Source organism: Ranitomeya variabilis, chromosome 6 (assembly GCF_051348905.1).
Source record: "Ranitomeya variabilis isolate aRanVar5 chromosome 6, aRanVar5.hap1, whole genome shotgun sequence".
Taxonomy (NCBI): Eukaryota; Metazoa; Chordata; class Amphibia; order Anura; family Dendrobatidae; genus Ranitomeya; species Ranitomeya variabilis.
The window spans coordinates 56,498,828-56,513,060 of record NC_135237.1 but is presented as its reverse complement, the minus strand read 5'-3'; the positions used below and the strand labels follow the sequence as shown (position 1 = coordinate 56,513,060).

Genomic DNA, 14,233 nt, shown 5'->3' with positions numbered 1-14,233 from the left:
GGGACAGTTCTGCCTAGCCCACGATCTAGGAAACAGTTGGCTGTAGATGTTCGCCACCCCACCTCCTCCTCCTCCTCCTCCAGAAGCGAAAGCTCGTCAACAGAGCACTGTCACACGACCACTCCATCTGCAGCTGCCAGTTGCACACGAGGTGTCCCATTACGGAACAGCTAGTGGGAAGCGTCAGCAGGCTGTGTTTGAAATGAAGTGTTTGGGCGACAACAGACACACCGCGGAAGTTCTGGCCGAGTTCTTGCAGCAAGAAACTCAGTCATGGCTGGGCAGTGTACATCTTGAGGCAGGCAAGGTAGTCAGTGATAATGGAAGGAATTTTATGGCTGCCATAGCCCTTTCACAACTCAAACACATACCTTGCTTGGCTCACACTTTGAACCTGGTGGTGCTGTGCTTTCTTAAAAATTATCCGGAGTTACCAGCCCTGCTCTTGAAGGTGCGAAGACTTTGCTCGCACATCCGCCGGTCGCCCGTACACTCCAGCCGTATGCTGAACCATCAGCGATCGCTCAATCTTCCACAGCACCGCCTAATTATCGACGTTGCAACAAGGTGGAACTCCACACTGCACATGGTTCAGAGGCTGTGTGAACAGAGGCGTGCTGTCATGTATTTGTGGGAGGATATGCATACACGGGCAGGCAGTTGGATGGCTGACATGGAGTTGTCTGGTGTGCAGTGGTCCAAGCTACAAGACCTCTGTCAAGTCCTTCAGTGTTTCGAGGAATGCACACGGCTGGCAAGTGCAGACGACGCCATCATAAGCATGAGCATCCCACTTATGCGTCTGCTGATGCAAAGTTTGACGCACATCAAGGAGCTGGCGTCTGCAGCTGAGGAGGAGGGAATCCTTGATGACAGTCAGCCATTGTCTGGTCAGGGAACTGTCCAGGACGAGGTGGCGGTCGAAGAGGATGAGGAGGAGGATGATGGGGATGACTATGTATGGGAGGAGGATGCTTCTCAGGGGCCACTTGAAACTGGTGGCGTTGCAAGGTCAGGTACAGGTTTCTTGCGGGACACTTGTGATATGGATTTCCAAGAAAGTGCTCCTCAACCCAGCAGGACCAGTGAATTGACACCAGGAACATTGGCCCACATGGCTGAGTATGCCTTGCGTATTTTAAAAAGGGACCCCCGCATTGTCAAAATGATGACCGATGACGATTACTGGTTGGCCTGCCTCCTGGATCCACGCTATAAAGGGAAAATGCAAAACATCATGCCACATGAGAACCTTGAGCAAATATTGGCTACCAAACAAGCCACTCTTGTAGACCGTTTGGTTCAGGCATTCCCAGCACACAGAGGCGGTGATGGTCCTCACACTTGCCGTAGGGGGCAACATGACAGAGGTGCTAGAGGTGCCGAAATCCGAATTGGCGTTGGACAGAGGGGTTTTCTGACAAGGTTGTGGAGTGATTTTTCAATGACCGCTGACACAACAGGGACTGCTGCATCTATTCAAAGCGACAGGAGACAGCATTTGTCCAGTATGGTTACAAACTATTTTTCATCCCTTATCGATGTTCTCCCTCACAGGTCATTCCCCTTTGATTACTGGGCATCTAAACTAGACACATGGCCCGAATTGGCAGAATATGCTTTACAGGAGCTCGCTTGCCCTGCTGCCAGTGTGCTTTCAGAAAGAGTCTTCAGTGCTGCTGGTTCAATACTGACCAAAAAAAGGACACGTTTGGCTACCCAAAATGTAGATGATCTAACCTTCATTAAAATGAACCAATCATGGATTGGCAATTCTTTTGCCCCACCTTCCCCTGCTGACACCTAGCTTGGGTGATAAATGACTCGCTTTTGCCCACCTCTTACTGACTTTGCCAATTCCTCCACTTGCAGCTGCTGAATGTCCATCATAGGCCATTTTTATACCTCCCTAAATGGGCTGACTCCCCCCACAGGACCGTGGTCACCACTTGGTGCAAGCACCCGTGCAAGTGCCGTTTGCCTGGACAGGTGGGTGCACCCACTCTACCTTTACTAAACAAAGCGTTTGAATCTACAGGCTTTCGGCCTCTATCAACAATATGAAACTGCATTTGGCCTGGTTCTTGGTTTGGGCCTAGTTACATCTGCTGCTGCCTCTTGCTTTCCTCAAAGAAACAAAGCTGAGTTTGAATCTACAGGCTTTCGGCCTCTATCAACAATATGAAACTGCATTTGCCCTGGTGCTTGGTTTGGGCCTAGTTATGTCTGCTGCTGCCTCTTGGTTTCCTCAAAGAAACAAAGCTGCGTTTGAATCTACAGGCTTTCAGCCTCTATCAACAATATGAAACTGCATTTGGCCTGGTTCTTGGTTTGGGCCTAGTTACATCTGCTGCTGCCTCTTGGTTTCCTCAAAGAAACAAAGCTGCGTTTGAATCTACAGGCTTTCAGCCTCTATCAACAATATGAAACTGCATTTGGCCTGGTTCTTGGTTTGGGTCTAGTTATGTCTGCTGCTGCCTCTTGGTTTCCTCAAAGAAACAAAGCTGAGTTTCAATCTACAGGCTTTCGGCCTATATTTAGAATTTGAAACTGTATTTGGCCTAGTTTGGTTGGTTTGGTGACGTCACCGCTCTGCTTTACGGCCGGCGCTTACACAGTGCAGGGAAGCGGATGCCGGGGAACGCGACAGACACCGGAATGTAAGTATGTAGTGTTTTGGTTTTTTTTACATTTACACTGGTAACCAGGGTAAACATCGGGTTACTAAGCTCGGCCCTGCGCTTAGTAACCCGATGTTTACCCTGGTTACCCAGGGACTTCGGCATCGTTGGTCGCTGGAGAGCTGTCTGTATGACAGCTCTCCAGCGACCACACAACGACGAAACAGCGACGCTGCAGCGATCGGCATCGTTGTCTATATCGCTGCAGCGTCGCTTAATGTGACGGTACCCTAAGGTGCTGGACTTCTAGCTCCGACCAGCGATATCACAGCAGGATCCTGATCGCTGCTGCGTGTCAAACACAACGATATCGCTATCCAGGACGCTGCAACGTCACAGATCGCTATCGTTATTGTTGTTAAGTGTGAAGGTACCTTTACTCTAAAAACATTGTTATCTTGTCACCAGCACAGAAGATTGCAGGTTCCTCCTGTCCACTGATAGTTTATAATAGCGAGGGTTTAAAATAGAATTCTAGTCTCGGTCACACGTTCCCACATTTACATGGATTTCCTCTCTACAAATAACGACCCTTTACTAAACATACAGATCCACGTTGTGATGATGGTTGTTATTTTCCTGTTTTGTCGTATTTCTCTTTGCCTTCTGGTGTGAGTGTGTTTCCCCCACTGGTATGTTCTGCAACTTCTTAACATACCACTCAGTGTATCAATTTCCTGAACTCCGAGACTATCTGTCTACAGTCACCAAATCTCAATGGTCATAAATAAACACACATTGAGATATACATATTTCAGAGGAGAAGAAGCAGAACGCTTCGTAAAATGTCAGGACTATCTGGTATGGCTAGTAGGATGAAAACTCAATTATACAGGGGAAGACAGAGTCGGAAATAACTGCAGAGTCTGCCTAAGACAATGAAATTGTATCCAACCGGGGCACTGTCTACCTTTTTTTTACTCCACTCTGCACAAACAAAGTGATAGACCAGATGATTAATTCTGAACTTGACCCCATAGATTAAGTAGACAAAATAGTTTTTTTTGAGGAGCAGACCCCCAGTGAAATGGCTGCTATCAAGGTAACCATGGGTCAGGAAGGCTGGACTAAAGCTGGCCATATAACTATGGTAGCCGGCCGGCAAGATCTCATTTGTCCATCAGTCATCTCTCATGACTCACACAGACTCATGAACGTTGTCCTCATGTGTTTTCAAAGAGAAGAGTGGAAAAAGTCGCTGCCAAAGAGCTCTGGCAATGGTTTATCTCCTAAATGATCAAAAGGATCAGGCATTAAAATGAAAACTGTCCGATTCTTCTCTAAACCCAACATGAGCGGTCATGGAAGACATGGGAGGTCACATTAAAGGGAACCTGTCACCCCCGAAATGGAAGTTGAGCTAAGCCCACCGGCATCAGGGGCTTATCTACAGCATTCTGTAATGCTGTAGATAAGCCCCCGATGTATCCTGAAAGATAAGAAAAAGAGGTTAGATTATACTCACCCAGGGGCGGTCCCGCTGCGGTTCGGTCCGATAGGCGTCGCAGTCCGGTCCGGGGCCTCCCATCTTCTTAGGATGACGTCCTCTTCTTGTCCTCACGCTGCGGCTCCGGCGCAGGAGTACTTTGTCTGCCCTGTTGAGGGCAGAGCAAAGTACTGCAGTACGTAGGCGCCGGGAAAGGTCAGAGAGGCCCAGCGCCTGCGCACTACAGTACTTTGCTCTGCCCTCAACAGGGCAAATCAGTACGCCTGCGCAGGAGCTGCAGTGTGATTACAAGAAGAGGATGTGATCGTAAGAAGATGGGAGACCCCGGATCGCGACGCCCATCGGATCGGACCGCCCGCCCAGGTGAGTATAATCTAACCTCTTTTTCTCATCTTTCAGGATACATTGGGGGCTTATCTACAGCATTCCAGAATGCTGTAGATAAGCCCCTGATGCCGGTGGGCTTAGCTCACCTTCGATTTTGGGGGTGACAGGTTCCCTCTAAACTGCAGATAATGTGTATGGGGACCTTCATATTGGCCATAATAGTGTCTATTGCTACCTTAAAGGAGTTCTCTTTCCATACGCCCTATTATAGAATATGAACTTCATATAGAAGATCACCCACTTAGGAACTTCTCATGCCAGAGCTGGAAATCACTAGCGCAGCAGCTTCCACGTGCTGGACACAGTGATCAGCATGTAAATTCATTAGGGGTTTTCATGGTGGAAGATCACCTTGATGCTGTGGTCAAACATAGCGGACATGCTGCAGATTTTCCGTTTGGATTTGCTGGCGGAGGATCCACAACATATTACAGTATCAGAAACGTAGATGAGACTTCAACAAATCTCCGGAAAATGACACGCAGCGCTGATTTTAAATCCGCACCCGTTCAATTCTTCCTGTAGAATTTAGCTGAAAATTTCCAATTTTTGCAATGCATAGGGTGAGGGTCCCATCCTTGGCAAATCAAGGACAAAATCCACATGTAAAGCACAAAACCTGCAATATTTTTTTTTTATTATTAGTTTTGAACCTTTCCTTGGGGGGGGGGTTCATTCACCTATACCATATTACAGGCGGTTTCCTTCAACTTTAAAAAAAATGCAAGATGGTTCCCAGATATAAGGGATTGATTGGATATTTCCTATAATGAACTCACAATAGGGAAACTTAACCCCTCACTTCATGGGCAGTGCAGACAACTGTATGTTCTCCATCCAAGAAAATTGGGCCAAATCAGACAGATTTTCAGACAATCATTCAGACAGAGAAACATCCAAGTGTGGTCCAAGTGTGGTCCAAGTGTGGTCCAAGTGTGGTCTGATGTTTTCCACGGAACCAAAGACATGAATGGGCGAGTGCCATCCGATTTTCAGAGGCAAATCATGCATGCTACGCCATTTTTCTTCAGCCTGGAAATCGGACATGTGAACGGCCTCATTGAATAACATTGGTCCAAGTGCGATCCCATGTTTTGACGGATCGCACCAGGATGGAAACCACTGTCATCTGCACGAGCCATTAATGTGCCCGCATTTTCTTAAATTGTGATGTTATTGGTATTTTTAGTCTTATTAATAATATTATTATTTAAAATTTATAATTTACTTTTTTTTTCCTGGACGTGCTCTTGGATATATACTATACTTTTGTTTCTATTAATATTAGAACTAAATTTATTATTATTATACATTTATATCGCGCCATTTATTCCATGGCGCTTTACGTGCTGGACACAGTGATCAGCATGTAACTAAAAATAAAATGAAACAATCAAAAAACCTCAACAAACAATTGCAGAATGGATGACAAATAATAAATGTGGATTTCCAAGTGCCACTGCCGGGTGGTGATGGCTTTAGTTTCTGCACAAACATGAAGTTAATGATGTGTGTCTTGGATTGCAGAATACATCCCAGCAGCACACACATAACAATGCCCCGCTAATAGACACAGAGACCACCTTTCCAATAAGGTTGATTGCTCCAGGCAGCAGGCCCACCTCCCTCCATGGAGGGGGCTGGCCGGGCAGGGGTGGGAGCTGCTATAAATATTCAGTAGAGGAGCTACTGAGCACTAGTAGTAAAGGCTGCAGAGGGTGAGGTGGAGGGGAGCAGGACTCAGCACATAGTGCACGGACTGGAGCTGTCACTGTGGATTTACAAGCCTGCTGCTCACTGGACGAACTTCGCGTCTAACTTTGCATTAACTCTTGTGTGGCCGCTGGAGCTGGCGGAGCCCATGCCCCTGGCGATCTGTGAGTGGCACAGGGGTGAGGAGTGGAGATGACCTTTCAGCCTGGGCTGTGACGCTGAGTCCACGGACCGTGACTGACCGAGCAGAGACCGTGCACGATGGAGAGGCGCTGCGTGCTGGAGATCTACCTGCTGCCGCTGCTGCTGCTGCTGAACGCTGCGTCCCGGCTCCCCCGTGCGCACGGCGCCGCAGCCAAGGAGCTGACCTGCCAGGAGATCACGGTGCCCCTGTGCAAGGGCATCGGCTACAACTACACCTACATGCCCAACCAGTTCAACCACGACACCCAGGACGAGGCCGGCCTGGAGGTGCACCAGTTCTGGCCGCTGGTGGAGATCCACTGCTCCCCGGACCTGAAGTTCTTTCTGTGCAGCATGTACACTCCCATCTGCCTGGAGGACTACAAGAAGCCGCTGCCCCCCTGCCGGAGCGTGTGTGAGCGGGCGCGGGCCGGCTGTGCGCCTCTCATGCGGCAGTACGGCTTCGCCTGGCCGGACAGGATGCGCTGTGACCGGCTGCCCCAGCAGGGCAGCTCAGACACCCTGTGCATGGACTACAACCGGACTGATCTGACCACGGTGGCCCCCAGTCTTCCAGAGCAGCCACAGCGCCCCCCTAAAGCGCCAACACATGGGCACAAGGGGAAACCACGCGTGGAGGCTCCAAGGACTAAGCCCAGAGCCCCTGCTGGCTGTGAGCCCGGGTGCCAGTGCAGAGCACCCATGGTGCAGGTGTCCAATGAAAGGCACCCGCTCTACAACCGTGTAAGGACCGGGCAGATCCCGAACTGTGCCATGCCATGCCACAACCCCTTCTTCACCCCGGAGGAGAGGACCTTCACCAACTTTTGGATTGGACTGTGGTCTGTCCTTTGCTTTGCCTCCACCTTTGCCACCGTGTCCACCTTCCTGATAGACATGGAGCGTTTCAAGTACCCCGAGCGCCCCATCATCTTCCTGTCAGCCTGCTACCTGTTGGTGTCTGCTGGGTACCTGGTGAGACTGATTGCTGGGCATGAGAAGGTGGCATGCAACAGGGAGCACGACCTGGAGCACATCCACTATGAGACTACAGGGCCTGCCCTCTGTACCCTGGTGTTCCTGCTCATCTACTTCTTTGGCATGGCCAGCTCCATCTGGTGGGTTATCCTATCCCTTACCTGGTTCTTAGCAGCTGGCATGAAATGGGGCAATGAAGCCATAGCTAGCTTCTCACAATACTTCCACCTGGCGGCTTGGTTGGTACCTAGCATTAAGTCTATAGTTGTGTTAGCTCTCAGCTCAGTAGATGGTGACCCAGTGGCTGGCATCTGTTATGTTGGCAACCAAAACCTGGAAAATTTGAGGGGCTTTGTTTTGGCACCCTTAGTCATCTACCTCTTCATTGGCAGCATGTTCTTGCTGGCCGGATTTGTGTCCCTTTTCAGGATCCGCAGTGTCATCAAACAAGGTGGCACCAAGACTGACAAACTGGAGAAACTTATGATCCGGATAGGGATATTCAGCGTGCTCTACACTGTGCCAGCTACCATTGTGGTGGCATGCTTCTTCTATGAACAGCACAATCGCCAAGGCTGGGAAGCAGCTCACAACTGCAACTCTTGCCTACCTGAACTGGCACAGGCACGCCGGCCAGACTATGCAGTCTTTATGCTCAAGTACTTTATGTGCCTGGTGGTGGGCATCACATCTGGGGTTTGGATCTGGTCTGGGAAAACTTTGGAGTCCTGGCGAGCTTTCTGTACCCGCTGCTGCTGGAGAAGCAAAGCAACTGGTGGGTCCATGTATAGTGATGTCAGCACTGGGTTGACATGGAGGTCTGGCACTGCCAGCTCAGTGTCCTACCCGAAACAGATGCCCTTATCTCAGGTCTAAGACTAACAGGAAAAGGGGTGGGGGACCAGAGACACTTGACTGTCTGAGATCTGCCAACATAAGCCTCCTCCCATCACCCTTTTTTTTTTAGTTTCTTGCTATTAGCATGATAATGAACTCTTAATGGTATCCATTAGTAGGGACTTGAATGACTGGTCAGAACAATGTACCTGGAATTGAAGCCTCCCTGATTCCTCTCCATTTATATGCAAGGAGCATTGCTGAAACCATAATTTAAGTGGCCAGGGGCAAGGGTTGTCTTTGGGCTCCAAATAATGAGGCAATAACTTACCTGTTGCATATCTAGAGAAACCTTCATTTTTTATGTATGTTTTCTTGATGTGTCCTAAACATTTATTTCTCGGCACTCCTAGAGGTGACCATAGTAATGCCCAAATGCCTATAACACCCTCATCATCCTGTTTGCCTTTGGCACCAACCAACAGTCACATGACGACAATGTGGGATGGAAACTGTTAATTACACCAAGTAGATGCCTTAAATCATGTCCTTAAGTCCCAAGTAAATACGGGTTTCGTCCATTACAAGGATGTATTTATCTAAATATTTGTTGCAACTTGTAATATGTGTAAGATATGTATATAATACAAAGTTATAAAGTTTCTGTAAATATTTGTATAAAGTTTAGAGGCTTCTTCATAAGAAACAAAATAATTGATTATTCTATTTTGTCAATAAAATATTTTTTTTTAATAAATTATACTTAGTTTCCTTCACTTTTTAGTTTCTTATGTGAAAGTTTGCACTTGGTGGGTGCAGGGTACACATGGGTTTAATTTGCAAGGAACTTAAAAAAAATAAATAAATAAATATGCCCTCGTGACATGAGAGAGATAATTATGTCGTCCTGGATAACTGGAAAATTTGATTTAATTAATAATATTTTATTTAAAAAAATACTGTATATGCCAAATATATTTAATTGTTATAAAAATAGCATATGCTAGGGATTCATTGCCATTCTGTTTATCCTTACTTAACATGGTAAATCATAAACCAAAGGCGTCTTAGTTATTCTCTATGGTGACAAACGTGGCCAAAACATTGGCTAAAGACTCAAGATCAATGGTAAAAAATTTTTTTACCCATAACGAACATTTAATTTTCCATTACGGCCATAACAAACAAATTTTGTATGTCTCCCAAAGATTGTCAAAATCCTCTTCCTGTCTATGGCCTCCCTTATATACTACTGCAGATGCAGCCAGTAATCTCTCACCAGGTCTTCAAATGTTAAAATTGGTCAATTTACTGGAAGGGTTAACATCTCGGTAACCCTTTATACTTAACTTGTGTATATTAAACGTGATCCCTTTGTGAGTAGAGGATGCATTGTGCGTCCGTCAAGCCTAAGTCCATTTACTGAGTGAAAAAAAAAAAAAAAGGAAGTTGAATTAGTTGTAAAAAAATGCTTTGGGAATTATTGAACTTTTTACCTGTCTGCCTAGTGGCTCAGCACATGGGTCCCCCCTTTAAGAGAGCCCAATTGAATGGGGTTAATCTGTAAGGAACTTGGTCCTTTCAGCAGGGAAAGCTTTGATCTTTTCTGTCCTCCATACATGATCTATAGCCTGAAGTCTGTTTCCCAGCTCCCTGTCCCCTCTTTTTGAACACCAATTGACCACCGCTAGGTCTTTAAGGATCTTCAATTAAAAGACGTGGATTTTTTTTTTTTTCTTCTTCGACTTTTATTTCATTTTTTTTTTTTTTAGGAGTTGTAACAGTTAGTGCAGAGGAAAGGGAGAGAAGGAGAGTGAAAGCTGCCTTCTTCTATTAGTCTTCTCTACATTGTTAGCCGGACTGCAGGCAGCAAAGCATGAGGTAGAGAGAATGAGAATGCCCTACAGGTGGTCTGTTCACATAATCCCCCAATTTGCAGAGTTTTCCTTTACAAGACAATTTCATTACAAAAAAAAAAAAAATCTCTCTGCTCCTTTTTCCCCTAATTGAACCAATTGTACAGCCATTATGGAGCAGGGGGCTTTCTTAGAAACTTCTCTGCTAGATCCCAGGACTTAAATAAATTGGTAGGACCTGGGGATAGTCCTGAAGTCCTGAGCTCCCTCTCTCTATAGTTTTTATCACTTGCTTATACCTATTCCCTGATGGTTTGGCCACAGTTTAAGAATAATGGATAGGAGGATATGTGTTTGAGTGCATATATGCCCTGGGGACACTTATTAGCCTGTCATTCAGGATCAGACATGGCAGCTAGCTTACTAATGACATCCGTCATCAGCGGTGGCTGAATCCTTCACTGCTCAAAAAGAGGGTTTAACTTCTAAGATCCCTGCTCCCTACATCCCAATCTATCATATGACTTATCAACTTTAACCCAAATATATACATATATATATAATATATATATATATATATATAATGTGTGTGTGTATATGTATGTGTGTATAAGTGTGTATGTATATATATATAATTATTAATATACACACGCTCAAATTTATATGTAAATACATACGTATGTGTGTATATAGGTATTAATACATATGAATAATAAAAAAGTGTTTGTTAATATCTATATATACACACATGCATATACTGTAGATATACACACATATATGTAAAAAAATATATATAAAAACATACACATCGCAATCATTGCCTATAGCACACATTAAAGTCTATATAGGTGAGCCAATATTCTGCAAACAAGCCCTCTTTCCATATCGTTGTCTTCTGTATACATCCCTGCAACCAGCCTATTAACAAGAAAAATGGCATAAAATCATCATTATCAGCAGCACATTGCACCGTGGAGGCAGGAGATTTGGGCTATGTTCACACGTTGCGATTCTGCTGCGTTTTTTTTTTCTGCAGGCAAAACCTGCTCGAAGCTGCTACAAAAAGGTTTTGCTGCGTTTTTGTTGTCTCTTGTGCATGCTGATAAATTTTGATGCCCCAAAAAAATCATGATTCAACTTGCACCAAAAAAGGAGCAAAAACTGATACCCGTGGTTTTTGCTGCTTTTTTTGCACTTACCCATTGTATCATATGTTTGTCATAAACGCTGCAAATACACAGAAATAACACTGAAAGAAGTGACATGCTGCAGTTTTAAAAAAAAAAAAAAAAAGCCGCAGTTTTCCAAATCAATGTGTGTGCAGGCGATTTCTTAAATCTCATAGACTTTGCTGGTACTGTAAAAGGCAGGTTCAAATTTGCCTAAAAAAAAGCAGCAAAAATGCAACGACTGTAACAGTCACCTTAAGGCTAAGTGTAAGGAAGTCTTTTAAAAAAAATAATCACAGAGTATCCTGCACCCGGCGATGGGTCCAATTTTCCTTTAGCACTATCACAGGGGTAATTACAGCAAATAATACAAAGTTGCAAGTAGCCTCTTCAGAGAGGAAGAGGACTGAACTCCATTGCATCCTATGGGAGTAGGAATCCTAAAAGTCAATATTGACCCTTTAAAGGGCCTTGCCAGATGACTAAGGGTACTGTCACACTCTGCAACTTTCCAACGATCACGACCAGCGATACGACCTGGCCGTGATCGTTGGAAAGTCGTTGTGTGGTCGCTGGGGAGCTGTCACACAGACCGCTCTCCAGCGACCAACGATGCCGAGGTCCCGGGTAACCGGGGTAAACGTCCGGTTACTAAGCGCAGGGCCGCGCTTAGTAACCCGATGTTTACCGTGGTTACCAGCGTAAAAGTAAAAAAAAAAAAACCGTACATACATTCCGGTGTCCATCAGGTCCCTTGCCGTCTGCTTCCCGCACTGACTGAGTGCCGCCGTAAAGTGAAAGCAGATCACAGCGGTGAAGTCGCCGCTGTGATCTGCGCTCACTTTCCGGCTGGCAGTCAGTCAGAGCGGGAAGCAGACGGCAAGGGACCTGAAGGACACCGGAATGTGAGTATGTACGTTTTTTTTTTTTTTTACTTTTACGCTGGTAACCACGGTAAACATCGGGTTACTAAGCACGGCCCTGCGCTTAGTAACCCGATGTTTACCCTGGTTACAAGCGAACGCATCGCTGGATCGCTGTCACACACAGTGATCCAGCGATGACAGCGGGAGATCCAGCGACGAAAGAAAGTTCCAAACGATCTGCTACGACGTACGATTCTCAGCAGGGTCCCTGATCGCTGCTGCGTGTCAGACACAGCGATATCGTATGGATATCGCTGGAACGTCACGGATCGTACCATCGTAGCGACCAAAGTGCCACTGTGTGACAGTACCCTTAGCATGAGATGCCAAACCAGAAGCTCTAATTTGCAGACTTGGGTTGAATATTTGCCCCTCATCAGTGCAAAGCGGGAGAACAGATTGGCTGGGCGAGAAGTCCTTGACGGCGTGACTAAGGTGTACATGTGTCTGAAAATGGAGCTTCAGGTTTGTCTTTTTATCCTAAGCCAAGTGGCTCTTTAAAGGGTTGATAGTGTGTCTTAGGATTGCTACTACCATAGGGTGCACTAGGTTCCTGTCCTCTTGCTCTCTGAAGAGGCTACTTGTGTATGTAAATTCCCAAGGGAGCACTGCAAGGCCTATTAGTCTATCCACGCCAACATGGCACTTTCCGTAAGGAGAAACTTTACCCTTTGATGTGAGCCTGTCACCAGGTTTGGCCGATATGACTTACGGCCATCCCCTTTCAGGGCTTCTATACAGCATTCTATAATTCTGTATATAGCCCCCAATCCGACCTGCAAGAGAAGAAAAATAACTTTTATTATACTCACCTGTGGGGCGGTCCGTCCGATGGGCGTCACTCTTCTTGGTCGGGCGCCTCCCATCTTACGATCCTCGTGCTCCTGCTTGCTTCATGTGGATGATGCGTCCCTGCGTCATCCACACAGTCTCCTCGGCACAGCGCTCCTGCATAGTTATAATTATCTGCCCTTTTGAGGGCAGAGTACGGTCCTGCAGTGCTCAGGCGCCGGGCCTCTCTGACCTTTCCTGGTGCCTACGCACTGCAGGACTTTGCTCTTCCATCAACAGGACAGATAAGTACGCCAGCGCAAGATCACGATTCCGGGGAGCCTGTGTGGATGACGCAGGGACGTGTCATCCACATGAAGCAAACAGGAGTACAGTGATCGTAAGAAGATGGGAGGCACCGGACCAAGAAGAGTGACGCCCACCGGACCAGACCGCCCCACAGGTGAGTATAATAAAAGTTATTTTTCTTCTCTTGCGGGTCGGGTTGCGGACAGATATACAGCATTATAGAACGCTGTATATAAGCCCTGAGAGGTGGTGGCCGTAATACAAAGTTCTTGTGGTCAATTATATGACCGTGTAGCATCTGAGCATCCTGAGTTCTTCAGGCTGAAAGACACTAATTTCCATCTGTGTTTTTCTAAATGGATAGAACATGTATTTATTATAGTCTATGGGGCTGTTCCCATGTCCCTATTTTTTTGTGAATTGAGTGACCCACCAGAAATTACAGCCACATCTGTTTTTGATCCGAGATCAAAATTACTCATACAAGTCTATGGGGCAGATTTAATAAGACAGTCTAAATAAAAGCTGTTTTTGTTCCCCATATCGACCAATAAGAGCTCAGCTTTCATTTTACCACAGTAGTTTAAGAAATGAAATCAATGCTGTGATTGGTTGCTATGGGCAACAAAGCCAGTCCTTTTTTAGACCATTCTGATAAATGAAGCCCTATGGATCCGTGAAAATCACGGACAGTCCACGATTATTTGGCTCCCTCCTCCTTTCATACACCGTAGGGCTCGGTCAGACAGCCATATGACTCGGACAAGGATCGCAATGCAATGCTCGGACTGGCCGGTGGCTATCCCGACCAAAGCATGATCGCATAGATTTCTGTGACTCTGGCCTACGGTTGCGTTGCGATCCTCGTCAGAGTTATATGGCCGTCTGACTGTGCCCTATATGCAGTGTCCTGTGTATGTAAAGATTAAGGCCGATAAGTAAAATTCTCTCATTTTGTCATTTTCTAGGCATTAAT

General features: G+C 46.2%; 1 protein-coding gene across 1 annotated transcript; it reads left to right on the top strand.

Annotated features, from left to right (window-relative positions):
• The first annotated feature begins 6,207 nt into the window (after positions 1 to 6,207).
• On the top strand, positions 6,208 to 9,102 carry FZD8 (frizzled class receptor 8). The gene has a single exon (XM_077268502.1). The coding sequence runs from the start codon at positions 6,490 to 6,492 to the stop codon at positions 8,263 to 8,265; it is 1,776 nt and encodes a 591-aa protein (XP_077124617.1). The 5' UTR covers positions 6,208 to 6,489; the 3' UTR covers positions 8,266 to 9,102.
• Positions 9,103 to 14,233: the final 5,131 nt, after the last annotated feature.

Bases quoted from the DNA above. Each gene is read 5' to 3' on its own strand.
- FZD8 (XM_077268502.1), top strand. From the start codon at position 6,490: ATGGAGAGGCGCTGCGTGCTGGAGATCTACCTGCTGCCGCTGCTGCTG.